The 27,500-nt window shown below is 39.7% G+C and overlaps 3 protein-coding genes across 3 annotated transcripts in view; 2 read left to right on the top strand and 1 right to left on the bottom strand.

Moving 5' to 3' along the window:
• siah2l (seven in absentia homolog 2 (Drosophila)-like) overlaps nt 1-15,817 on the top strand; it is a 21,590-nt gene extending 5,773 nt beyond the window's left edge. The window contains exons 2-3 of the mRNA XM_062433320.1: nt 12,213-12,392; nt 13,041-15,817. Of these exons, the coding sequence (XP_062289304.1) occupies nt 12,213-12,392; nt 13,041-13,412 (552 nt within the window). The 3' untranslated portion in view covers nt 13,413-15,817. The remainder of the gene's footprint in view (nt 1-12,212; nt 12,393-13,040) is intronic.
• Nucleotides 15,818-18,379: 2,562 nt separating this feature from the next.
• Nucleotides 18,380-21,506, bottom strand: rbmx2 (RNA binding motif protein X-linked 2). The gene is made up of 6 exons (XM_062433313.1): nt 21,487-21,506; nt 20,169-20,284; nt 20,006-20,057; nt 19,775-19,904; nt 19,441-19,630; nt 18,380-19,361 (listed from the first exon to the last, which is right to left on the bottom strand). Exons 1-6 carry the CDS (start codon nt 21,489-21,491, stop codon nt 18,646-18,648), a joined length of 1,209 nt encoding a protein of 402 aa, XP_062289297.1. The 5' UTR covers nt 21,492-21,506; the 3' UTR covers nt 18,380-18,645.
• A 572-nt stretch (nt 21,507-22,078) lies between these two features.
• Nucleotides 22,079-27,500, top strand: part of ap4m1 (adaptor related protein complex 4 subunit mu 1) — a 13,860-nt gene continuing 8,438 nt past the window's right edge. The window contains exons 1-7 of the mRNA XM_062433302.1: nt 22,079-22,365; nt 23,074-23,132; nt 23,306-23,391; nt 24,239-24,345; nt 24,700-24,796; nt 25,766-25,876; nt 27,141-27,218. Of these exons, the coding sequence (XP_062289286.1) occupies nt 23,075-23,132; nt 23,306-23,391; nt 24,239-24,345; nt 24,700-24,796; nt 25,766-25,876; nt 27,141-27,218 (537 nt within the window). The 5' untranslated portion in view covers nt 22,079-22,365; nt 23,074. The remainder of the gene's footprint in view (nt 22,366-23,073; nt 23,133-23,305; nt 23,392-24,238; nt 24,346-24,699; nt 24,797-25,765; nt 25,877-27,140; nt 27,219-27,500) is intronic.

Raw genomic sequence — 27,500 nt, 5'->3', positions numbered from 1 at the left:
CGTTCTGGAACATTTAACATCAGTTTGCAGCGTTCATGATTTTGCGGACGTCTGCAGTTTTGTGGTATGACTCTCAAACATTACACCATTGTTCTCTGTAACATCATGATATTGATCTGAGTCCTCCGCTGACGTCTCCTCACCTCCCTGTGTGAGGTCATTAATGTGATGAATCTGATCCTCCTGAGTGCTCACTAAACTCCCCATCAGCGTCTGATCCAATTAAAGCCTTTTTTTGTGTGTTTTAATGGAGCTGCTCTGCTGGTCTTTCTTTTGTCTTCTCCTCCTGTCTCTGCTTCATTCTGCTGTTTGATCTATTTTCTTTCTTTCTCTGCGTGATGTGTAATGTTAGGACGAGTTTGTGGTTTTATTTGTTGTAGTAACTTAGTGTGACCATGAGGGGGAGCAGCAGTTCAATGTTAGTTCAATGAAACTTGATTTTCACGCCGTTTACCCAAGCGGGGAGCTCCAGTCCTCTGAAATGAGGCCAACGAGGAAGTAATTTAAAACTGCATTCTATCAAAAGGCCACCAGGGGGCGACCGTTTTGGTGTCAAAAGGACTTCCGTCTCTATACAAGTCAATGGAGAATTCACCAACTTCTCACTTGATTTCTAACCTCAGTAAACGTTTTCAAAATGTGTTTATGGTCTCAATCGCTAGTTTAAACCCTTCTTCAATGCAGTATGATGTTCATTTGGGACATTTTGGCCTCCCTGATTTTATATTAACAACGTTTTTAAAAGGACGTATACATTTTGGTATGTACGTTGAGCATAAATGGGCCTTTTACACGTTGCTTCATTAAAAATGCTTCCTGATTGAGTCACGGCTGCTGGAACGAATTTCACGATTCAAATATAATTAAAAGTGTAAAAAACAAACAAACGAATGCTGAAATTACTGTTCAAGTGTGTATTTTTATATAGATGTGTTGGCTAACGTTGTACGAGTGAACCTATAAAACCAACTCTTGCTTACGTTGTTTGAAATGTTATTATTATTATTATTATTATTATTATTATTATTATTATTATTTTTATTATTATTAACGTAGTAAACACTTTTATCTGTGTTCAGTTTATGCTTAAAGAGACAGGAGCTAAAACAGCCTGTTAATAGACAGAGGCTGAACTGAGCGGCTGCATAAAGGACCAGTAGAAGATAAATAAGGAGTTTTTAACTGGAAATCATGTAAAGATATTCTAGTAGAGACTCAGAATATTAATATAGAGCTGGAGATGTGAGGAATATGTTTCCTGTTTAAAAAGCGTAACAGCTGCTGTGAACTCAGCGACACACACACACACACACACACACACACACACACACACACACACACACACACACACACACACACACACACACACACACACACATCCAGATATAACACAACATCAAAACAGCAGAGTTAAAAGGAAAAAAGAGAAGCATGAAAGCAGAGCAGTGTGTCCTACAGTGTGTGTGTTTTTTTACTCTGTGTGTGTGTGTGTGTGTGTGTGTGTGTGTGTGTGTGTGTGTGTGTGTGTGTGTGTGTGTGTGCATGTTTGGGTGGGGGGGGGGCTGTCGACAGATGCTGGGAGGAGGAGGAGGATCGCACTCTGCTGAGCGATACTACCCATTTATTCTCTCTCTCAGCTTTCTTTATCCCCGCCCCCACTGTGTGTGTGTGTGTGTGTGTGTGTGTGTCAGTGTGTGTGTGTGTGTCAGTGTGTGTGTGTGGGTCAGTGTGTGTGCTGCAGCGTCTCGGTGACGACGCTGCGCTGTCGGTCGGTTTGGAGGACGAATGTTTTTCTGCTGTTCAGTCAGAGCAGAAGAGGAAGAGGAAGAGGAGGAGGTGTAGAGACAGCAGAGAGTAGAGGGTTTGTTTCACCTTGGACGGAAAAACAGCTGACTGTGTGTGTGTGTCAGTGTGTGTGTGTGTGTGTGTGTCGGCATCTGCTGCGTGTCGGATTTTTTTTTACCACAGAAGAAGAAAAACAGTTTGTTGTTTTTTTGCTGCAGAGAGAGAGAGAGAGAGAGAGGAAGGGCGAGCGAGCTTCAGCTGCATTACTGCTGCGTCTGTTTAGATCCACCAACAGGAGCGGGTACGTGTGTGTGTGTGTGTGTGTGTGTGTGTGTGTGTGTGTGTGTGTGTGTGTGTGTCATTGTGAGAGAGAGAGTGTGTGTGTGTGTGTGTGTGTGTGTGTGTGTGTGTGTGTGTGTGTGTGTGTGTGTGTGTGTGTGTGTGTGTGTGTGTGTGAGCTGATTGATTATCTATCGGTTATTGTTTGCTTGGTGTTGTTGGACCAGCTGATATTTAATATTTAAATAATTTAAACAGCTGATAATTGTAATTTATTGATAGATTTCTTTGAGTCGATCTGATTAATTGATTAATTGACTCTTTGTTAAGCTCGTCTAGTTGTGTGTTAAATGCTTTTCATTGTGTCTGATTATCATCATTATTGATTCTTCTGATCGGCTCTGAAAACATAAAAATATTCAGTTAATAATCATATAAATAGACAAATATTAAGATATTATATTATTATATTAATATATAAGATCTGATATTGACCATCACAGATATATATATAGCATATATGTTGTATGATATGCAGCGTTTTATTTATATTTATTCCTTTTATTTTTCAGTTCAAGTTTAATATACATGTGCATTTGTAGGTTTTTGTTTATAGGAATTCATAATGATTAAATTCATAGTGTAGTTTAATAGAATAGCCTTCATCACAGATCTTTATCACAAGTGTTTGATAACGACACTGCAAAAAAATGTGCTTTTTATGTCCATATAACAGCAAATAATAGAAAATGAATTGTTAATTGAATGTCACAATTTTTCTATATTTTCTGCTGATTGATCAGTGAGTGTGTTCTTATTAGAGCTCGACTGATACTGATATTATTAAATGTACAGAATATAAACACAAACACACTTTTTTTGAAGCGATTATCCCTTAAATGTGGTTATTAAATAAAGATATTTTACGGTTTAACAATAATCTTTATTGTGTAAACTCACATCAGTGCTCTGGAACTAAACACAGCCGGGAATTAAATAATTATAATAGCTATGAATAAAACAACATCTGCATATATTATTAAACTTGAATTAAGGGTCAACTGTACATAAAATGCTGCTTATATAACTTTAAAACATATTCGCTGATACCGACACTACAGTCACTTCCTGTTTACATTGTTGGCTGCTTCTGATTGGACGACGTTAAACAGTGAAGATATGTTAAAATAAAACAGTTTAAAATCAGCTGATTGTTTCTGAGAACTGAAGATTTAACGTTAAAACTTAGTGACGAACATCTGCAACAAAGTCCTGAACTGAAGTGTGTGTGTGTCTCTCTGTGTGTGTGTGTGTGTGTGTGTGTGTGTGTGTGTGTGTGTGTGTGTGTGTGTGTGTGTGTGTGTGTGTGTGTGTGTGTGTGTGTGTGTGTGTGTGTGTGTGAGCAGTGTTAGTGTGTGTGATGCTGTGTCCGGCCTCCTGCCTGCCTCTCCTCAGGGAGCTGGCTCAGTGGCGCTGCCTGCTGGGTTGGCACCGTCACCACGGAGTCGGCTCAGCTAGCGCCGCAGGGCTAACCGCTAACACTGGACATCAGCAGCAGCAGGGGTCAGAGGTCAGAGTCAGCCGACCTGTCGGACACACCAAACCTCTGCAGGGCAGCCAGGTGAGGAACAGATTCACTGACCTGCTGCTGGTTCAACGTGTGAACCAGCTGAGAACCAAGATGCTTTTACACGGCTCGAAGTGGTTAGAGAGATATTTACATCCCTGTTTACGTCATTACATCCCTATATACGTCATTACATCCCTGTTTACGTCATTACGTCCCTGTTTACGTCATTACATCCCTGTTTACGTCATTTCATCCCTGTTTACGTCATTTCATCCCTGTTTACGTCATTACATCCCTGTATATGTTATTACATCCCTAGATACGTTATTACAACCCTGTTTACGTCATTATATCCCTGTATACGTCATTACATCCCTGTTTAGGTCATTACATCCCTATATACGTTATTACATCCCTGTTTACGTCATTACATCCCTGTTTACGTCATTACATCCCTATATACGTTATTACATCCCTGTATACGTCATTACACAGTTATTTTTAGTAGATCACCTGCTAAACACAGGCTAACCAAACTAATCTGTTGCACTACTCTTGCACAGTTTACCTTTTTATTTGGTATCTTAGTAAATCAGATCCTGTGTGTTTGTCCAGCTGTTGCTTTGCGAGGCTTCACTGGCGTCCAAACACCACAAACACTACATTAGTGCTGCTGGACGGGATTTATATGAATGGTGATGATTCCTCTGTTCTTAGGTTTGCGTTGTGTTGTTGTTTTTGGTTGGTCACGATAACACTTCTTCTGACTCTTCTTCTTCTTCTGACTCTTCTTCTTCTTCTGACTCTTCTTGTGACTCTTCTTCTTCTTGTTCTACTTTTTCTAACTCTTCTTCTTCTGACTCTTCTTCTTCTTCTTCTTCTGACTCTTCTTGTGACTCTTCTTCTTGTTCTACTTCTTCTGACTCTTCTTCTTCCTCTTGTCTCTCTGCTCTTTTTAAAGCATATGTTTCTTCTTCTGTTCAGTTTTAAACTCCGTCTGTCACTCAGCTGGTTTTATTCTGCTCGTCAGAGAACATTCAGATCAAGTTAAACCTTTTTTTGTTTTTATTTGAGGTTTTCTGAAGTAGATCATTTTCTACATGAGCGCCGGATTTCTTTAGTTTCCATGACGATGAAAGATTAAAGATAAGAGTCGTGCAGCTTCAGCCTCATCAGACTGATCTTCATCGTCTCTTTTACAGCCTCTTCATCACAGTCCTGTCCTGTGGTAAACAGTGAAACCATCAGGATGTTATTTGTTGGCTCAGCTGTCGGATCTCGTCAACATGAAGCCGATTAAACTCTTAAAACGTTGTTAACCACAGCGGGAGTTTCAGCTTCACTTTAAACACATTAAATACTGTAATTCTCCTCAAGCTGCTGCTGAGAGTCACAGAGGAACTGAGCTTCTTATATCTGACAGCGTTTCTATAGAGATCAGATTTACTCTCTGTGGACGATGTTTGAGGAGTAAAAGCTTCGTTTTTAGGGGAGAAGAAGAAGAAGCAGCTTTATTTATATTATAGAGCATTTCATACACAACTCAATGTGCTTTATATAAAACAAACATTTAACCTTCCTGTCGTCCTCCCGGGTCAAATTGACCCCGTCTGTTTTGACTGTTCCTTCTTTCCTCCCTTCCTTCCTTCCTCCCTCCTTTCCTTCCTTCCTTCCTTCATTCCGTCTGTCTTTCCTCCCTCCTTCTCTCTTTCTTCCTTCCTTCTCTCTTTCTTTCCTCCACCCTACTTTCCTCCCTTCCTTCTTTCGTCTGTCCTTCTTTCCTCCGTCCGTCCTTCCTCCCTTCCTTCTTTCCTCGGTCCTACCTCCCTTCCTTTCCTCCCTTCCTTCCTTCCGTCTGTCCTTCCTCCTTCCCTCCTTCCCTCCTCTCTTTCTTTCCTCCCCCCTCCCTTCCTTCTTTCCTCTGTCCTTCTTTCCTCCCTCCCTTCCTTCCTCCGTCCTTTCCTTCCTTCCTGTCCTTCCTCCTTCCTTCTTTCCTTCCTTCCTTCCTTCCTGTCCTTCCTGTCCTTCCTCCCTTCTTTCCTTTCCTTTCCTCCTTTCCTCCCTCCCTTCCTTCCTTCTTCCTCCCTTCCATCCTCCCTTCCTCCCTCCCTTCCTTCCTTCTTCCTCCCTTCCATCCTTCCTTCCTCCCTCCCTTCCTTCCTTGACTCGAGGACAACAGGAGGGTTAACATCTCTTCTATATCTGACTGGGATCCAGTGAACTGGAGTAATGTGCTCTGATCTCTTTGTTCTGGTAAGAAGAAGAAGAAGCAGAAGCAGCGTTCAGCAGTGTATCTGCTTCAGTCCGACTTCATCTGTCTCATTTCATCATCGATCTAAAACAAACTGACTCCACTTCAAACACCACAAACCTGTCTGGTAAATAGATTAGAGGTAAAAACACACACACACACACACACACACACACACACACACACACACACACACACACTCTCTCTAAGTACTCTCATCCTGATTGGTATTGATCGCGGTGACGCTGGCTGAGTGGTTTTTCCCGCTCTGAGGTTTCAGGTTCAGCTCTTCACCTTTAAACATGTTGTGGTTGAGTCTCTGGGCTCTCATGGCGTCGTTTTCAGAGAAAAAGCTGTAAAAAAATAAATAAACAGATAAATAAGAGAAACCCACTAATCACTTCCTGCTACAGAGTAAACACAGAGCTAACAGAGAGTTTATACTGGGCAGAAACACGATGAACTAATGAATGATGATGTTGATCAGTAGCTGCTGGATGTGGATATAAAACAGCTGATTGAGAACAAGCAACATATTAACCCTCCTGTTGTCCTCGAGTCAAGGGAGGAAGGAGGAAGGAAGGAAAGGAGGTAGGGGAGGGAGGAAGGAAGGAAGGAGGAAGGAAGGGTGGAAGAAGGAAGGAAGGGAGGAAGGAAAGGAGGAAGGAAGGGTGGAAGAAGGAAGGAAGGAAAGGAGGACGGAAGGGAGGAAGGAAAGGAAGAAGGAAGTAAAGGAGGGAAGAAGGAAGGAAAGGAGGGAAGAAGGAAGGAAAGGAGGGAGGAAGGAAGGAAAAGAGGGAGGGAGGGATGAAGGGAGGGAGGGAGGAAGGAAGAAGGAAGGAAAGGAGGGAAGAAAGAAAAACAGCTGATTGAGAACAAGCTCAATATAATAACCCTCGTGTTGTCCTCGAGTCAAGGGAGGAAGGAGGAAGGAAGGAAAGGAGGGAGGGAGGAAGGAAGGAAGGAAGGAAGGACAGGAATGAGGGAGGAAGGAAGAAGGAAGTAAAGGAGGGAGGGAGGGAGGAAGGAAAGGAGGAAGGAAGGGTGGAAGAAGGAAGGAAGGGAGGAAGGAAAGGAAGGGAGGGAGGAAAGGAGGGAGGGAGGAAGGAAGGAAAGGAGGAAGGAAGGGAGGAAAGAAGGAAAGGAGGGAGGGAGGAAGGAAGGAAAGGAGCAAGGAAGGAAGGGAGGAAGGAAAGGAAGAAGGAAGGAAAGGAGGGATGAAGGAAGAGGAAGGAAAGGAGGAAGAAGGAAGGAAAAGAGGGAGGAAGGAAGGGAGGAAAGGAAAGAAGGAAGGGAGGAAGGAAAAGAGGAAGGAAGGGAGGAAAGAAGGAACAGTCAAAACAGACCCGGGAGGACGACAGGAAGGTTAAAGAAGATGATGGATCAGTGTCTGAGGGAAACTAGTAGACAGACTGTCCTCTACCTGCTCAGCGTACCTGACTGTCTAGTAGTAACATCTGGGAGCTGTTTTGCGTTGGCACGGTCGGGGGGGTTTAAGCTTTTGAATTTGGTTTAATTAATTTTCTCCCAGCAGCTTTTTATCTGCTGCTTAACTCAACACACAGCAGAACATGTGCAGAGATATTAGAGCTGATGATAGTTCACACAACTCATCCTGGTTTATAATAATTAGTCAGTAAAGCTGGACAATGTGCACTTTTATTTACAGTTAAAACATTTCGTCGTGTTTCAGCTTCTGTCAAACTAACGGATCTGCAGAGGCTTCCTGTCTGAGCTTTCAAAATAAAACCCTTCTTCTTCTTCTTCTTCTTCTTCTTCTTCTTCTTCTTCTTCTTCTTCTTCTTCTTCTTCTGACTCCTCTTCTTCTGACTCTTCTTCTTCCTCTTCTTCTTCTTCTTCTTCTTCTTCTTCTGACTCTTCTTATTCTGACTCTTCTTCTTCTCCTTCTCCTTCTTCTCGCTTGTAAATTACGAGAGATTCCCAGGAGAAAAGACAAAACGGGAGAGCAGCAGGAGATAGAGCTGGGCGATATGGACAAAATCAAATATCACAATATTTTGGACCAAATACCTCGATATCGATATTAAAACAATATTATAGAGATGACTGTCTATGAAATATTTGATAAATAATCATCAGTAATGTGGATATAATGATGGGTAAAAGGTAAATAACAGAACAGTCTGGAAAATCATATATTTTACAGTAATGCAGCTTTAAAACCAGGAAAAGAAACTCTGATGACATATCGCGATATTACGATATCCAAAATCTAAGACGATACCTTGTCTCATATCACGATATTAATATAATATCAATATATTGCCCAGACCTAGCGAGAGATGGGTCAGAAAACACGGTAGAAACCCAGGAAAAAGAGAACTGGTTCCATCAGAATCGTCTCCAGCTGATCACTTCCTGTTAGCGATGCTCAGGAAGTGAAGAAGAGGAAATGAGCTGCTGCAGGTTAAGTTTATGTTTGAAAGTAAAACGTGATTATTAACCTTTCTGTGATGTTCTGCACCTTCACGTGAGGAAATGTTCACTAATCAGACCTCAGTGGAGTTTAATGGAATAGTCCTGATGTTTGTTGTCAAAGTGCTGAAACACACAGCGAGTAGATGATGATCCTCACTGAGGCAGACGAGCACTCAGACAGTCTGATGAGCTTTGCTGTTTAATCCTCTGAAATATGTATGAATGCAGCTGTGTGTGTGTGTGTGTGTGTGTGTGTGTGTGTGTGTGTGTGTGTGTGTGTGTGTGTGTGTGTGTGTGTGTTGACTCACCTTCCTCTAGTTTTTAACTCTTTACAAACTGTTTATATTCTGATTCATAATTAGTTTTTACAATAATTCACGTCCATAAATTCCTCCATCAGTCATTTAACCTTCGTGTCGTCCTCCCGGGTCAAATTGACCCCGTCTGTTTTGACTGTTCCTTCTTTCCTTCCTTCCTTCCTTCCTTCTGTCCTTCCTCCTCCCTCTCTCCTCTCTTTCCTTCCTCCCTTCCTTCCTTCCTTCCTTCCTTCCTTCCTTCCTTCTGTCCTTCCTCCCTCCCTCCCTCCTCTCTTCCTTCCTTCCTTCCTTCCTTCTGTCCTTCCTCCCTCCCTCCCTCCTCTCTTTCCTTCCTCCCTTCCTTCCTTCCCTCCACAAGAGAAGAGAAGAGAAACCAATCTCTGTAACGCTGTTGTTGGTATTTATAAATGTCGGGTTTGATTCTTGTGTGGGACGGCTCATGACTCTTCCAGTGACTCTCTGACCAATCAGAGGCCGGCAGTCTGATGACGTCGCATTTAGTATCGGCTCGGCTCGCTTGGAACCTCGGCAGAGCGATACTAAAAAAGTACCAGGTACCAGGTACTATCCTGATGGAGCCGAGTCGTGCTGGAACTGTGTAGTGGAAAAGCTCATTAGACTCCAGATCTGATCACATCTGGTTAAATAGTTTCCATTAAAAGTGAATGATCTCCAGTTTACAGTAGAACATGAAGCTGTGATACAGTGAGGATGATGCTTCTTATTTCTGGTTTCTGAGTAAATTTATGGATCTTTATTGTCTGAAAGCTTTTATTAGTTTCTGACTCTCAGGAGAAAAACACATCACACACATTCAGGATGTTCTCTGTCACCTCATTTTAATACCTAATGTAATAAATACTGTCATATTATTTCACTGAAGCTCAGTTTAAATCATTTTAAATCTTCTACAAACCACATGAAGATGAAAAGTCTGGGCTTATTTTATAAAAATAATTCAAAGTGCTTTACATGAAACATACAAAGCATCAGGACAGGAAGTTAAAGAGACACGTTAGCAACATAATAAAAACATTTAAATCTGGTTAAAAGTGTTAGATTAGATCTAAAGTGAAGCTTTAACGTTCAGTAGTGTGAATCCTGTCGTCTGACATCAACATGATGAAAATTTAATCAGACAAACACTGAAGCTCCTGCTGAGCTGTGAGCTGCTTCCTGTCTGACTGTCACCTTCATCATCATCATCATCACTCCTCTTCCTCCTGTTCTCATTTCATTCTTCTGATCATTTCTGCAGACGATGTTTGGATTTAAACACTGAATATCTTTTTATTTCTGCTGCTGTCAGTCTGCAGGCTTCATATAACCATAGACTGCAGATATAATGGACGTAACATCCATGACGTCACCCATTGGTTTGTGGACTGCTGCTCGGAGGCCAATAGTATCGGATCTGAGCAGCGCAATCTTGAACATTTCAGGTGCATGCTGGGAAAAATAAAAACAGGGATTCTACTTATATGGGCATCAGGAGGAGCATGAGGCGCCCTCCTGAACCTGTGAACCAATCAACCTGTCAATCACGACGTAGCCACGCCCTAATGCATACCCTGCTTTATCGTCACATATAAAATCAGGGAGGCCAAAATGTCCCAAATGAACATCATACTGCATTGAAGAAGGCTTTAAACTAGCGATTGAGACCATAAACACATTTTGAAAACGTTTACTGAGGTTAGAAATCAAGTGAGAAGTTGGTGAATTCTCCATTGACTTGTATAGAGACGGAAGTCCTTTTGACACCAAAACGGTCGCCCCCTGGTGGCCTTTTGATAGAATGCAGTTTTAAGTTACTTCCGCGTTGGCATCATTTCAGAGGACCGGAACCCCCCTCTTGCATATAGCACACATTCAGATGCATTCTGGGTAATGTAGTCACAAAGAAGGAATCTCTGCTTCTGCTGCTTTGATGTCCATGAATCAGTGAAGGAGTCTGTAGACCTTCGTGCGTCTCTGAGCTCATTTTCAGTCTCGTCCTCGCAGCAGGTCGACAAATTCAGTTTCTTCTGTAAATAAGAAATGTTTCCAGGTCAGAGTGAACAGCAGCAGCAGCAGCAGAGTAGAGGAAGAAGATGTTTTTAAATTATATATTCTCCTCCACACGCAGGTCAAACAGCATAAATCCTGCAGCTCAGGAGATAATCCTCTCATGAAGCTGTCAGAAAGCTGCTCATAAATCCTTCACACATTCACATATAATCATTATTTCATCACATTCTGTTCAGCTCAGAGAGGCTGAACATTTACAGTGATGAGTGTATGAAGGCAGGAGAGACTTTATTCATTATTTAACTTAAACAATGATTTTAAAGGAGTGTGACAGATTTAACATCAATCAATCAATCAGACTTTATTTTCATTCACAGTAATATAAACATAATATTACGGCTGCCAGCGTTAAAGCAATAACACTTTATGTTTAACTGGTCAATATTTTCTGCTCGTGTTCGTCTCTCGTTTTGTTTTTCTGTCTTCTTGAATCTTCTTGGAGGTGCTGATTCCCCCCGCTGCCTCCTCCCTCCTCCTCTTCCTCCCCCCCCCCCCCCCCCCCCTCATGTTTATAGATGCTCTCCTGATGTTCAAACCGCTGCTCGCCGCCTCTCTGCATCGCTTTCATCCTTCATTTTCCATCTTCAATCAGTGCAGCTCCGACCCGTCTATTGGGGGGGTGGGGGGGGGGGGGGGGGGTGGGGGGGGGGGGGGTGGGGGGGGTTAAGAGGGGAGAGGAGAAAGAGAGGCCCCCCCATCACTGTGACCTTCAGCTTCTCAGAAAATCATGAAGGAAGCTGCTGCTGAATGACAGAATACACACACACACACACACTGTGTTTATATTAGAGCTGGACGATCCGTGATCAAATCGTATATTAGCGTTTGGAGGGTTGCCAGGCTCTACTGTGTGTTAAGAGATGTTTCTGGAGGAAATACATGACTGTTAGAGAAGCCCCGTTTACAAACAGACCTACAATCTACTTTCTCTCTCCCCTCCTCTCCTCTTCTCTCAGCGCAGGTACGAGGCGCATCTCTTTGATCCGAACCCAAACAGCCCGCTTGCTTTGGGGGTCGTTCAATAGAGAGTAATTGCAAATAAATATTGATTTAATGTGTAACTATTGAAATATTCACACAAGGACTTTCATAAATTCCTACAGTGTTGCAGCACTGCAGGTTAAAAGTTAATGACAGCGACTTGAAGTGAGCATGAGGCGCCCTCCTCATTTCAGAGGACCGGAGCTCCCACCTGTCTAAAACACACATTTTCAACAGGAATTTACCATCAAATAAGCTACAGAATATTTAGTAATTCAACATTGCATTGGTTTATCTGTGTATTATATTTATCTGATTGTATATAAAGAAACATGATGAACACTGATGATCTCTAAAACTCATCTATCAGATATGATTCACCTGGTGATAAAGGGTTAAATCTGCAGCAATGATGGTTGATTTAAATCTCTGCTGCTGAACACATGTAGGACGATGATGATGATGATGATGACGATGATGATGATGAAGGTGCGTCCTCCTCTCTCTCTCCTCTCTGCAGTACTCGTCGGCCGGCTGTCTGCTGTCTCTCCATCACAGTGAGAAGCCGGATCATGAGGAGGTTTGTGAGTTCAGGCCGTACACCTGTCCGTGTCCCGGAGCGACCTGCAAGTGGCACGGCTCTCTGGAGGCCGTCATGCCGCACCTGATGCACGCTCACAAGTCCATCACCACGCTGCAGGTGAGCTACAGAACCTCACCTTTAAAACTTTACCTTCAGAACCTCACCTTTAAAACTTTACCTTCAGAACCTAGAAAATAGATATAGATGAGCTGTTACTGCTGTATGTTTATATGAATATATATATATATATATATATATATATATATATATATACATGTTATAATTATTACTGCTGTATGTTGTACAGAGAAAAGCAGAAGGGTTGACAGTGTGTTGATCAGAAGTATTTCGGACACTAAAAATACTGTTATACAGCAAAAAATACTGCAAAAAAATACAGAGAAATAATAAGAACACAGGTGCACACTGTATTAAATATGTAAAGTTATTGTGTTCTTTTAAAAGCTTTAATTGAAACTCAGCCTCACTGAACCGGGTCTGAGTTAATGTAGCGGTCCAGTTCAGTTAAATCATTACTGGACCATTAACCATTAACCTGACTCACTGGTTCAGGTGTTTTAACAGTTTTGGAGTATAAACATTTGTGTTTATAAATGAATAACTACTCGTACATTCAAATAAACCAGCATGAGACATTACTGATGAAATATACTAAATAAAGCTCAGACTGTGTTCTAAATGTTTGTGCTGAAGATAAAAAGATAAATGTTGAGGAGATGAGTCGTAACGTCCGTGTGTCTTCAGGGCGAGGACATCGTCTTCCTAGCGACGGACATCAACCTGCCGGGCGCCGTCGACTGGGTGATGATGCAATCGTGCTTCAGTCACCACTTCATGCTGGTTCTGGAGAAGCAGGAGAAGTACGAGGGACACCAGCAGTTCTTCGCCGTCGTGTTGCTCATCGGCACCCGGAAGCAGGCGGAGAACTTCGCCTACCGCCTCGAGCTGAACGGGAACCGGCGCCGGCTCACCTGGGAGGCGACGCCGCGCTCCATCCACGACGGCGTGGCGGCCGCCATCATGAACAGTGACTGCTTGGTGTTCGACACCTCCATCGCTCACCTGTTCGCCGACAACGGCAACCTGGGCATCAACGTCACCATCTCCATGTGCTGAGGGTGGGGGGGGCGAGGCGTTGAGTTCACTTCCTGTCTCGCCGAAGCTGAACGCGTTGAAGCAGCTCCGGCCGGCGTGACGTCTGTTTGATGTTTAACGAAAGACGGGACGACGGTTTGTGTCTCTCTACGTGTTGAAAGCGGCGAAGAGCCTCGAGGCCGCCGCTCCGCCGATGTGACGGAGGTTCGACCGGCGGCTTCATCAGCTGATCGGAGCTGGAACGCCGGCCGGGCGGAGCGCGAGCTGTCCGAGGAAACGGACGAACTCTTTTTACCGCAACGAGCCTTACGAGCTTCTGTCGGGTTTATCGGACTTCCTGTCAGCCGGACGGCGTGTTCACGATATTCTGAGCTTTACTCTGATCTCACATCCGTCAGCTTCGCCGTGTTGATCCTTTCAAACAGAGTCGAGTGTTCACGACTTCATGAGAGGAAGATCTGGTGTCGTCTTTATTTGCGCCAGTTCTGATAGTCGAGGACAAGGCAGCGTTCCTTTTTTTTTGTGGTTTATCTTTGAGTTCTTAACAACTTTCGTGACATCCGTGTAGTAAAAAACGAGTCCACACTCTCATGAAACACAACCTCTTTGTACCAGTTTGGCACCAGGTTAATAAACAGTGCAGCGCCCCCTTCAGGACAGTCAGTGTCATTACAAAACCATCAGAAAGGAGCCGATAGACTGCAGTTCCTCTGATGGCCAGAAGGTGGAGCTCTGACATCTGAACCCTAAAAATCTGTCTTATCTCTAATAAAAGTGGCAGTCTGGGTAAGAAAAATACAGATATATGAATATAGTTTAGCAACTTTAGTACCTAATTAAATTATATAAACATCCAAATTAAACATATATCAGTCCCACTGTGGCTTCGTACAACCAGAGATATAAAACACATAAAAATAAATATATTATGACACATTTATTTTGTTTGATTAAATATTTGCACACTTTAAAAAAAAATGTATTTGACAGTAAAAAGGCACATGTTTATATTTAAATAATAACATATCTGAAGGGTTTTATCGTCGGTGGTTTATATTTCTTTGTTATTAATATTACTGTTTATAAAGCGTCTTCTACTTGTTGCCTTTTTTCAGTCTAATAAACGTTTTAGAGGTTTTAATCCAGCGTGTAAATAATTAAAATGTTTCTTTTATTGTGGCCGAAATATTAGAAGAAGGATTCATGTGTTCGTGTCGTTGAGTCGGTGAAGTTTGAGGTTGTTTTTATGATGTTTAGATGGAAATAAAACTGTTTAAAATGTTGGTTATAAACAGTAAATCAGAGTAAAGTGAACACGGCCGTTGATGGGCAGGTTGCTGGTTTAAATCCCTGCAGCGACTCGTCTCTCAGTCTGGAGCTGAAGCGTTTGGACCTCTGCGGCTCGGCTGTGAATCCAGTTAATCCTCAGACCTTCTTTTTAAAAATCTCAGATAAAATCAGCAAAATGGAGAGAGAATAATAATCCGCCGACGCTTCTTCTTCTTCTCCTCCTGCAAGTCTGTTTCTGCCGCCAGCGCCTTATTTTTGTACCGCTCACTTCCTACTTCCTGTTCTACTTCCTGTTGGAGCGGTTTGTGAGAGCGGTGCTGATGATGATCTTCTTCCAGGGAAACATCCGAACTAACGATGCAACACAAATATATTTAAATAAACCAGGACTCTTATTATTATTATTATTATTATTATTATTATTATTATTATTATTATCTTTTAAAGCAGGGGTGTCAAACATGCGGCCCGCGGGCCAGAACCGGCCCGCCGAGGGGTCTAATCCGCCCCACTTTCCTTCCTTCCATCTGCCCTTCCTACCTTCCTTTTTTTCTTTCTTCCTTCCTCCCTTTCTTCCTTCTATCCTTCCTTCCATCTGTCCTTCTATCCTTCCTTCCATCTGCCCCAACTACCTTCCTTTCTTCCTTCTATCCTTCCTTCCATCTGTCCTTCTATCCTTCCTTCCATCTGCCCTTCCTACCTTCCTTTCTTCCTTCTATCCTTCCTTCCATCTGTCCTTCCTCCCTTTCTTCCTTCTGTCATTCCTTCCCTCTGTCCTTCCTACCTTCTTTCCTTCTGTCATTCCTTCCCTCTGTCCTTCCTCCCTTTCTTCCTTCTATCCTTCCTTCCTTCCTCCCTTCCTTCCCCACTTACTTCTGTCTGTCTTATCTTCCTTACCTCCTTCCTTCCTTCCATCTTTTTAATGATCGGGCCCACATGAGATCATGTGTATGTGGCCCTTGAATAAATGAGTTTGACTTCCTGTTTGAAGGCTTCATGAGGCGACGCTCCTCTCTGTCTCTGAACCTTTGTAGCAGCTGACCGGATACCTCTGAGCAGACAGTCTGTAACTAAACTACCAACCTCTCAGACCACAGCGCTGTTTCCTCTCTTTGTTCACTTTAATCCTCCTGTTGTCTTCAGACCCGTTTTTATATCAGAAATATTAGAAACTGATGATTGATAAATAATCGTTAAAAATTTTAGCAATCTAACGTTGTGTTGCGTTAGCGTAGTCTTTACGCAAAGCAGTGAATTTCAGTATATTTCAGCATTAAAACGAGCAAAATGATTACGTTATCGGTCGCTATTACGTTATCGGCTGCTACACCTGCTAATGTGTAGTTAACGTATCTTAGCTAAGACATTTATTAGCTAGCTATGTAACTCACGAGCAGCAGATGTCGGATATTAAACTTTTACGTATAAATGAACATCCGTTAAATTTAAGCTCATATCAAACGAGTTCATATAATTATTTAACGACAGTCGTAACGAGACAGTGTTTGTGTAATTCCTCTCACTGCCAGCAGGGGGAGACAAAAATCCTTCATTAATTAAAATAGGTTTTATTGTTATAATACAATTTTAACGTGAATAAAAGAGACAAATTTAATTAATAAGTGTCTTTATTGTTAATTTTACTGTGATTATTATAAACTGTGAGGGAGAATTCGGGATAGAGACAAAACATTTATTAATTTTTACCATTTTTTAGCCTCGTCCTAAAGGCAAAATATATTAATCTGAATAAATCTGTTCTTGTCTCATTTTCAGGCTGTTTTTAAACGTTTTTATCTTTTTTCTTGCTGAATAAAAAGAGGAAACAGCGCTTCCATCTCTTCTCTCTGATCATCACATCTCACGTCACAAACCGCCGACTTTCTACAAAATGTTAATGAACTATTGTAAATGAAGCTGCGACAAACTGACCGAGTATATTTTCTACAAACAGAAAAAAGAAGAAAAACTAGATTTTCTTCCTCGTGCTTTTTTTTTTGTTTTTGGACGTTTAAAGTATTTTATGTTTTTAAGATGATTCTGTTTCTGTCAGCAGCTGATTGTCACCCGAAGATTTACTGAAAGACGAGAAATAAAAAACTGGTTTGTTATGATGTTGTGATCCTGTCATAAAGAAGATCTGTATAAAATTAGGGGTGTCAAACATAAAGCCCGTGGGCCAAAACCGGCCGGCCAAGAGGAGCAAGCCGGCCCTCTGGATGAATTAACAAAGTATGAAAAGTAATTCCAACTTTTCTGCTTCAGACGTTTGTTTTCTTCCATCCTGAGCAGAAAATAATGATCTGAAACAACCAAAACAGGTCAATGACGTGATGTAACTCAATGTCAAATGGTGTAACCAGTGTTTTTACATCAAAATTTGATTTTATATATATACAGGAACATAAATATGAACTATAATGTGGAATAAATATTATCCACTTTTAGCAAAGCAACACTATGTTTTTAACCATATTTGACTTTAACTGTCAAAAATTATTTTTAAAGAATTGTTGCTTTAAGGAGACGTTCTGCTCAATATCAACAAAATGCTTTAAAATGTAAATGTAGAAATACTCCAAATTTGTTATTTTCATTTGCAGTTTTTTTAATGAAGTCATTATTAGTATAAGTCCACTTAAATACACAGTGGACCCTTAATACATGAAGCTGAGCAGCTGCTGACTGTTTGTCGTCTTTGTTTCTTTCTTTAATAAACGAGTGAAGTTTGTTTCTCTGTGATTTATTTTGACTGTTCATGTTTCAGGACGATCAGCTGATCAATAAGAAGATCATCAATTATTCTAACGTCATGTTTACAGCTTAGATCTGAACTCTGCTGTTTCCCTTTTTACTTTGTACAGTTGAAACATGCAGTTATTATTATTATTATTATAATTATTTAATCTTTAGCAGCAGTGGTTGATTGATTGACAGAAATAATCAATAATGAATTCTAGTTACATTTTTTAAGCTACAGTATAAAAACATATTTGCATGTTGCAGCTTCTCAGATGTGATGATGTCGTTTTCTTTTTGGTCGTATGTGATAATACATTTTATATTTTTAGTTTTTGGATAAAACAGGATATTTGATGCTTAATGTTTAAGCTTTAAGTTAAGAAGTTATGACAGGGTTTTTTCTATTTAATCGACAAAATAATCAAATTCATCAGTAATGAAAATAATTTTTAGTTGCAGCCTCAGATTGTTTCTATTGTTTGGAAAATTTCAGTAAATAATGAAAATAACAGAATTTCAGACATTTCTGCTTTTAAAAAGTAAAGTAAATATTATTTAATTGCCTAAATAGTGATTAATATGTTGTTATGGATCTTCATTATTTGCTCTCCTGATGATGCGACTATAGCGCCACCATGAGGCTGAGAGTGAAACACCTGAATTATTATTATATGAATTATGTTGAAATCTTAGTTATTCTGAGTTAAAAGCTGCAAAAAATGGAGCTTTTAATCACTGCTGCTTTTATAAGTGTTTATTTTTATTTAACTTATTTAACTTTAGCAACAAGGATCCCAAGTAAGGCAATGTCGTTCCTCTATATGTATTGTTTATATATATTATATATGTGTGGAATGACAGTAAACATGAATAAAACACACTTTATATTACAGCTAAACACATTTATATAAAAAGAGTTTTTCAGGGTTTTTTTATTACAAAATTGTTTCCAAACTTTCCAAACACGAACTTTGCTGTACAGAGAAAAAAACAACAAAACTAAACTAAATAAACAACAGAGGATTTTACAGTTTGTGTTTTAACTACAGAAAAACAACCAATCAGAGCTCTCGATTTAATCATGTGTGCTCTAATGAATCAGGAGCTTTTATTCATTAATTAGGACATAAATTAATAATTCAAGAGCATTAATTAGTTGTTTTTACTCTGTGGGAAAATTATTACAGCTGATATCTGTCTCTCTCTCTCGGTCTGTCTTCTTCTATCTGTCTCTTCTCCTGTCGTCTCTCTCTCTATCCATCTCCCTCCTTCTATCGTTCTCTCTGTCTCTGTCCGTCTCTTTTCTTCTGCTGCTCTCTCTCTCTCGGTCAAACTCTCTCCTTCTACTATCTCCGTCTCTCTCTCTCTCCGTCTCTCTCCTTCTATCGTTCTCTCTATCCCAATCTGTCTCTTTTCTTCTGTCCTTGTCCGTCTCTCTTCTTCTCTCTCCGTCTCTGTCAAACTCTCTCTTTCTGTCGTAGTCTCTGTCCGTCTCTCTCCTCCTCTCGTTCTCTCTCCCTATGTCCCTCCTCTCCTCTTCCTCTTTGAATCTCTCATTCTCTCTCCCTCTATCCCTCCTCTCTTCATCCCCCTCTCTGAATCTCTCGTTCTCTCTCCCTCTATCTCTCCTCTCGTCCTCCACTTTGAATCTCTCGTTCTCTCTCCCTCTATCCCTCCTCTCTTCATCCCCCTCTCTGAATCTCTCGTTCTCTCTCCCTCTCGCTCCGTTTGGCGCCCCCCTCTGGTTGTACTTGTCGTAGGCAGCGTCTTCTTTCTCCTCTTTGACTCTGACAGCAGCAGCAGGAGGAAGAGGATGATGAAGAGGAGCAGGTGAGGAAGACGAAGAGGAGTGCATCGCCCGACCTCCTCTCTCTTTCTCCTTCTCTGCCTTCTTCTTCTCCTTCTTCTCTTTCTTCTTCTTCTTCTTTTCTTTCTTATCTGAGACAAACAGCAGAATTAAAATCTGTCCAACATGCAGGAGAGAAAAGGATGAATGTGACAGGAAGTGACATCACACCTTTTTTAGGCTTCTTCACGGGGATGGCGTACTGCTCCTCTTCTTCCTCAGAGGAAGAGGAGGAGGACTCGCCCACTTTGGGAGCGCAGCCTTGTTCCCGCAGGCTTTTGGTGATGTCATCGATGTCCTCCGAGTCTTTAGGAGGACGATAGTCTTTAACGTGATCGACACGGATCGTCCGACCTTTAATCTGAAACATCAGACAAAGAAAACGTTCATCTATAAAACATCATCCTATTTATTATTATTAATATACTATTATCTCTATAGTTATTATTATAGTTATCTCTCTGAGTGTGGACGGCCTTTAAACACGCTGCTGTGTTTGTGTCACCTTGATGCCGTTGAAGTTGTCCACAGCCAGGATGGTGCTCCTCTGGTCCTCGTAGCAGGCGAAGCAGAAACCTTTAGACTTCCCCGTCTTCTTGTCTCGCACCAGGTTGATGTTGACGATCTCTCCGTATCTGAGGAGGAAGAGGAGGAGGATGAGGCACAGAGAGGTAAATAAAAAGCTGCAGGATGATGGAGAAGAAGAGGACGAGAGAAAGAGTGTGCAGGTACGTACTGAGAGAAGACACAGATGAGGTCACCTTCAGTCAGCTCGTATGGGAATCCTCCTGCAGGACACAGCGAGGAGCAGCAGAGTGTTACACAGGACCAACGTTTACCTCCAGATAGAGCTACACAATGTGAGAAATGATGAAACTATAGATGCTGTTTCATCTTACCGATAAACACCCAGGCGCTGTCTTTGTACTCAGAGTGCCAGGAGACAGTTTCCTTCACTCCCAGGTCGGCCTCACGCTCATTCAGCTCATTGATGAGCTTCACCTTCGTCAGCGGACTGAAAACAAACAGAAAATAATGTTTAAACCCCCGAAATAGACTAGCTAACTGTATATAAAGTAGTGTAAACTAGCTCCACCTCCAGCAGCTACAACAGTAACATGCTGCTCTAACACTGATGCTTCACTATTAATAATCTAATGATGTCATAATAATAATATATCAGTCAGAGGACCAAACCACTACTTTTACTGTAATACTGCATACTACATCACTCATAATACTGCAGTACTTTACTGTAATACTGCATACTACATCACTATAATACTGCAGTACTTTACTGTAATACTGCATACTACATCACTCATAATACTGCAGTACTTTTACTGTAATACTGCATACTACATCACTATAATACTGCAGTACTTTACTGTAATACTGCATACTACATCACTCATAATACTGCAGTACTTTTACTGTAATACTGCATACTACATCACTATAATACTGCAGTACTTTTACTGTAATACTGCATACTACATCACTCATAATACTGCAGTACTTTTACTGTAATACTGCATACTACATGACTCATAATACTGCAGTACTTTTACTGTAATACTGCATACTACATCACTATAATACTGCAGTACTTTTACTGTAATACTGCATACTACATCACTCATAATACTGCAGTACTTTTACTGTAATACTGCATACTACATCACTCATAATACTGCAGTACTTTTACTGTAATACTGCATACTACATCACTCATAATACTGCAGTACTTTTACTGTAATACTGCATACTACATCACTATAATACTGCAGTACTTTTACTGTAATACTGCATACTACATCACTCATAATACTGCAGTACTTTTACTGTAATACTGCATACTACATCACTATAATACTGCAGTACTTTTACTGTAATACTGCATACTACATCACTATAATACTGCAGTACTTTTACTGTAATACTACATACTACGTCACTCATGATAGTATAAATGTATTAATATTTTTACAGATTATGGGGATATAGTGTTAATAAAACCAATAACAACATTAATTCACACACAGGCGGCCTGATCCTCATTATAAAACCTGTATTTAATTAACTTTACGTATTAACCGCTGTTAGCATTACGTAGCGACGTCATTCATATCAGATAATAATAATAAATACTAAGACTAAACATCCAACATTATAGATTAATCACGTTTTTAATTCAGAGTGTAAATGTTTACTTACTTCATGCTGAAGCTCTGAGGATGTACAGTGGAAACGGCTTCCTCTTCTAACAATTCACTTCCGTTTTGAGACACTTCCGGTTGAATTCCCGCCTTTACCGCCGCCTGCCGTTAGGATGTTTTTAACTGATTTAAAAACAACAAATGATATTATTTTAGTATGTTATTTTTGTTTCAATACATAATTAACTATTAGGCTCAATAAAACAGCGTTAAGATAAATATATAAATGATTATAAATGATAATAAATTATTATATATCAGCCTGTACGGACGGTGGCGCTGTGACGTAACCGCCATCCACAGTGACCCGGTTGATAAACAAGCTGTCAGCAGAAGGTAACTCCAGATTTACCAAACTCTCGCGATACGCTTAAAAACATTCTTATCTATTTGTTTTATAATGTGATAACGCTTTATTAAAGTCTTATTTGATTTAAACACAAAAATCACTGCGTTATTTTTAATAAAATATCATTATTGTGGTTACTTTAAACGTAATGTTTTGGTTATATTTACCACTTTCTTGCGAATCTCGCGAGAGTGCCGTAAATGTAGGGTTATCTTCTAACGTTATACACGACCGTTGAGAACCAAACGGCTAGTTAATGTTCGTTTTAGTTGCATTTTAACGCTTAAAGTAAATGTTTTAAAATGCTTTTTATCTCTATAAAAGCTTCAGAATCGACTAGTCTTAATGGCATAATGTCGTGTGAATTATAAGAGGTGAAATAATGGTAAAGTAGGTAGTTGTTTAGCTACTAGCAGCCATGGTTTAGTTACTAGCTATTATTATTATTATTATGATTATACGTGAATAGTTATTATAGTTATATTAATATTGTGACTCCTCTGCTTCTGGTTTACTGCAAGCTTTCAGTTAAGTAACGTTTTTATCTTTACCTACCAAACTTCTACACATATTCTGCTAAATTTAACATGATTTTACTTATTTTTAAACTTTCCAACCTGCTATAAACATGTTTTAAATCTTCACATAATCTTCTGTAATGTTTGATTAATTCGGCATAAATTAAATCTGTGTATATTTAACACAACTTGCTTTAAATATAATGTTTGGGTCGGTAATGTCCTCATCTGTGTGTGTAATTTAGTGAAAAATGGAGAATAAATGATGAATAAACTGCATGATTTATACCAAATATATAAATTTTTACCTGTGTGATACATATATGTTAAAAAAGACTGATATAATCTTGATATTATTTATTTTTTCCACATATAAGGAGACTTAAAATTGGTAAAATATTGAGTTGAGTTTGGTTTTGGACCTAAAACACGAAATAAATAGGTCTTAATGATTGATTTTATGATCCACATATAAGCACAAGACACATATAGTGATGCTCAATGCTGTACAGATGTAAAAAGTAGTTAAATTAAAGCATAAATAATATTTTAATGAACAGGAACTAGAGTTATAAACACGTCAACGCCTGGATTTACCAACAGGAGGAGCCACTGGATTACAGATGCTTTAAAAGTCTAGAAAATAATCATCTTTATCTAATCATCACATTTGATTTAAGTTTATTTTTCTTTGTGTCCCTCTCTTGTCTCTCAGCAGGATGATCTCTCAGGTCTTCATCTTGTCCTCAAAGGGCGACCACCTCATCTATAAAGACTGTATCCTCCTCCTCTTCCTCACTGTGCCACATCTGCAGAGAGAAAAACTGTCCTAAAAACTAACACAAAACATTATTATATGGTCTACTTTAAAACACACATTTACTAACACTTCCTGCATCTCTGATTCTGTTTACTTGTATTAATAAAAAGTCTTTAACATGAAGCATCAGTCCGCGGGGAAGCAGAGAGCAACGTGGTCAGCGTCTTTTATGAGAAAGTCACAGCACTGACCGGGGACCAGCCTCCGGTTGTCATGGTAACGCTGTGTGTGTGTATGTTGGGATGTTGTGAGAAGGGCCCGATAGATGCCGATACCGATTTTAGGGAGGAAAACTATTCTGATATCGATATATCGGCCAATATTTACACAATAAATACATGAATATACTTTTTTTTTGCAGTGATCCATCAAATATTGTAAAAGTTTAGGTTTAAAGCTTATTGCATTAAGTGCGATCAGTAAACATTAGAGTAAACTTCACTGGGAATTTAATTATTAGCAATAACTACAAAAAAAAAAACACGTATATATCAAACGTATATACAGTATGAGAGAGAAAACACCAGATTTAACAGCCCTGCTCCCCATTCACACCTGAAACCTTGTAACACTAAGGAGTCACATGACACCAGGGAGGGACAACGATGTTCACTGTGAGGTGTACTCACTTGTGTTGCCAGCTGTTAGACATTAATGTCTGTGTGTTGAGTTATTTTCAGAGGACAGTAAATCTATAAGCTGTACACTCACTACTTTAACTTATATCACAGTTTAATTTCTATAGTGTTGTCCCATGAAAAGATATAATACAATATTTGCAATAATGTGAGGGGTGTACTCACTTTTATGAGATACTATACTTCCACCACAGCTCAACAGGGAAACACTAAGAGGGAATCTGATGCTAAAAACACTGTAAATGAGTCAGATATCACTTGATATAATAACTCACACTGATGAAGCTCAATAGAAGCTGATCATCTACTTTTGAAGCAGATCTTTTAATAGTCAGAATGAACAGGAGGAATGATTACAGAGAGGAAACACTTTAAAATAATGAACTCGTCCTTTAAACTCTTCATCCTGTGTTTTTATTCTTCAGACTCACAAAGATCTTCACTTCATCCACATCAGACAGGGAGGACTTTACTGGGTCGCCACGACAACAGCTGACTCCTCTCCATTCACCATCATCGAGTTCCTCAACAGGTACAGTGTGTCGCCATGGAAACAAGCTTTTATGTGTCCAGATACAAAACCATGCTTATAATAAACAGCATTAAATACATAATGATATTAACATTATATATATTTTATTATGTGTCTCTGTTAAAACTGCAGTTTAATTGCATTTAATAATAATAATAATAATGATAATGATAATAATTTCATGATTAGAGCTGCAGCGTGTGTATTATTCTATATCTGCAGGTTTAATATCTGTGTATTGTACTGTATCTACAGGTTTAATGTGTGTGTATTATTCTATATCTGCAGGTTTAATATGTGTATATTGTACTGTATCTTTAGGTTTAATGTGTGTGTATTATTCCATATCTACAGGTTATCCTCTCTGGTTAAAGATTACTGCGGCAGTCTGTCAGAGAAGTCGGTGCAGATGAACTTTGCTCTGATCTACGAGCTGCTGGACGAAGTCGTGGTGAGTTTAAAATCCATCAGAGTCTCACATCAACTACAAACACATTCATTTATAAAACTTCAACATAAAGAAAGACGACTCCTCTAACTTCATGTGTAATTAGGTAATCATGACATTTGTGTTTAAATATAAAAACATGATGCCAGGGTGAATAAATATCTAACTGCCAAGTTTAGATATTTGAAGGTTTAACAGAGAAACTGCAACACTCCTCTTAACTGTCTCACACATCCTATCATCATTTTCTGGCATATTGATTTAGTTGTTAGGCTGATTAAAGCTCTTACCCTCGTTTTTTAACTTCAAGTGTCTTTGTATGTACATATTTATTTATTTATTTCTTCGTGTGTGAGCTACGGGATATCTGCATTTTCCTAAGAAGAATGAATAAAGTATCTATCTATCTATCTATCTATCTATCTATCTATCTATCTATCTATCTATCTATCTATCTATCTATCTATCTATCTATCTATCTTTCTATCTATAAACTCCATAAACTATTGAAATAAGACACAGCACTCTGGTTTTAGTTCATCTAAACTAACCTAATTAATCTTGGTGTTATTCATTTTATTTGTTATGATTTGATTTAATTGCTCAAACTGTTTCATATTAGATTTTAACTCTCAGGAAACAGACGAGAAGCTCTGAGATATTTTGGTGAGTTGAGGCAGATTTGTGACTTTGAGGTGTTTGATAAATATTTTCTCCTGAAGAACTTTTTCTGAGCAAAGATGTGAGAAGAGTTCAGCTCGCAGGAAGTTCCTCCGTCTTTATAAACTGACAGAGGAGTCAGAGGAGGAGAGGTTTAAAATTGAGATGATATAAAAGTAATAATCCATTTTTAATCACTTCATCTCTTTCTGTGTGTGTGTGTGTGTGTGTGTGTGTGTGTGTGTGTGTGTGTGTGTGTGTGTGTGTCTCTGTGTGTGTGTGTGTGTGTGTGTGTGAGTGTGTGTGTATCAGGACTACGGTTACATCCAGACTACGTCCTCTGATGTTCTGAAGAACTTCATCCAGACTGAAGCCGTCTCCTCCAGACCGTTCAGCCTGTTCGACCTCAGCAACGTCGGCCTGGTACGTTACCAACAACAACAGCTGTTACACAAGAGGTCAAAGGTCACTGAGAGAGAGAGAATGAGTAAAGCATGGACAATCAAACCTGGGAGATCTTTCTGCTTTTAGAAGAACGTCATGTTTTACATTTCACTCACACACATTAGTTCTGAAGAGGCACAAACGAGTGATTTAAGAGAATTTGTGGCATTCAACAAAATTCCCAAGTTTAGACGTTTAATACGAGCCATGAAAACACTTAATTTGAATGAATTTAGAGTTAAATATGAGGCAGAAATGAGCAGAAATAAAATGTTTAACTGAAACAAACTTAATACTGTTCATGTTGAACTGCAGTAACGCTGATGTCTATCATCATCATCATCATCATCAACAGCTGCTGCAGCTCCTCTAATATCTCTGATGGTCACATGTCGCCTCTCATATCAGTTATAAAGTGTTTTTTTATTATCTAACTTCCTGTCAGAGTGTTTCCTCTTTATTTCTGATGTTACTGATAGTTTCAGCTCCTCTAACTCTACTGCTGACATTTAGAAACGTGTGTGACAGCAGCTCAGATTCTTCCTCTCACTCTTTATTCAGGAACACTTTTATGAATAACAGGTCGCCTTATATGGATGTTTTAGAGGGATGATGATGATGATGATGATGATGACTATGAGGAACTTTCGGCTCCTCATGAACAGCTGATGAAAGACATTTACAGCAGGTTCACAGTAGTTTAGAGTTTGTTGAATCAGTGAAATTAAACCAAAGAGCCTCCAACAAGGAAGCTGTTCCTTCAGTCTGCTGATGGAAGGACTTCCTGAGGTTTAGGAGGAGTTTTTATAAGTCTGGATCACAGTGAACAAATATTTAAATCAATCATTAAAGTTACATAAAGTTACCTTTCTCAGCTGCAGTTAGATGTTTCATTTCCACAAAGTCATGTGATATCTCTCCTACACCGAGGACACTTTTAGTTCCTACATTACCAAACATGAGGCTCGGTTGTGTAGCACTGTTCTAATTTAAAGGATCAAAACATAAAGATAATCACACTTTTTTAAAGTCTACAACTACACGACAACTTTCTACCACAAATGCTTCAAACTGAGAAAATGTTTTTTTTTTTTTTTTTTTACAAAGAGAACAATTTCAGGTTGAAACATTTTCATATTCCTGTCTTACATTGGTCGTACTTTCTTACTTGTTCCTATTATTATGGTGTTTAAATGTCACCCTGATGATGATGATGATGATGATGATGATGTTGTTGTTACAGTTCGGAGCAGAGACGCAGCAGAGTAAAGTGGCTCCGAGCTCTGCAGCCACCAGACCGATCCAGTCCAGCAGAGAACAGGTACTCACTGAAACCCACCGGATTTTCAAAATAAGATGTCAACAGAGACAATTAAAAAAAAACAACCTAAAAAAACTTCATACATTCATCCTGAAACTGAAGAAGGAAGTAGTGTGTCATGTGATCCTCCCCAAAACACAAACACACACATTATAAATGCAACACTATATGTTTGTTTGCAAAGGAAATACACTGATCTGGTTTTAATTTGAAAATCTTGACAAAAAGTGTAGAAAAGCAGCAACTGTAACTTTTATTTTTAGTAGAAAATTACCTCTTAAA

The sequence above is a fragment of the Scomber scombrus genome, chromosome 14 (genome assembly GCF_963691925.1).
Source record: "Scomber scombrus chromosome 14, fScoSco1.1, whole genome shotgun sequence".
Lineage (NCBI taxonomy): Eukaryota > Metazoa > Chordata > Actinopteri > Scombriformes > Scombridae > Scomber > Scomber scombrus.
The sequence above is the reverse complement of the archived record's forward strand: the minus strand, read 5'-3'. Positions and strand labels throughout refer to the sequence as shown.

Bases quoted from the DNA above. Each gene is read 5' to 3' on its own strand.
- rbmx2 (XM_062433313.1), bottom strand. The intron at 19,905-20,005 runs GTACGTACCTGC...CTTCCTCCTCAG, and splicing joins CTCATCTGTGTCTTCTCTCA to ATACGGAGAGATCGTCAACA. The intron at 19,362-19,440 runs GTGTGATGTCAC...TGTTTGTCTCAG, and splicing joins CGTGAAGAAGCCTAAAAAAG to ATAAGAAAGAAAAGAAGAAG.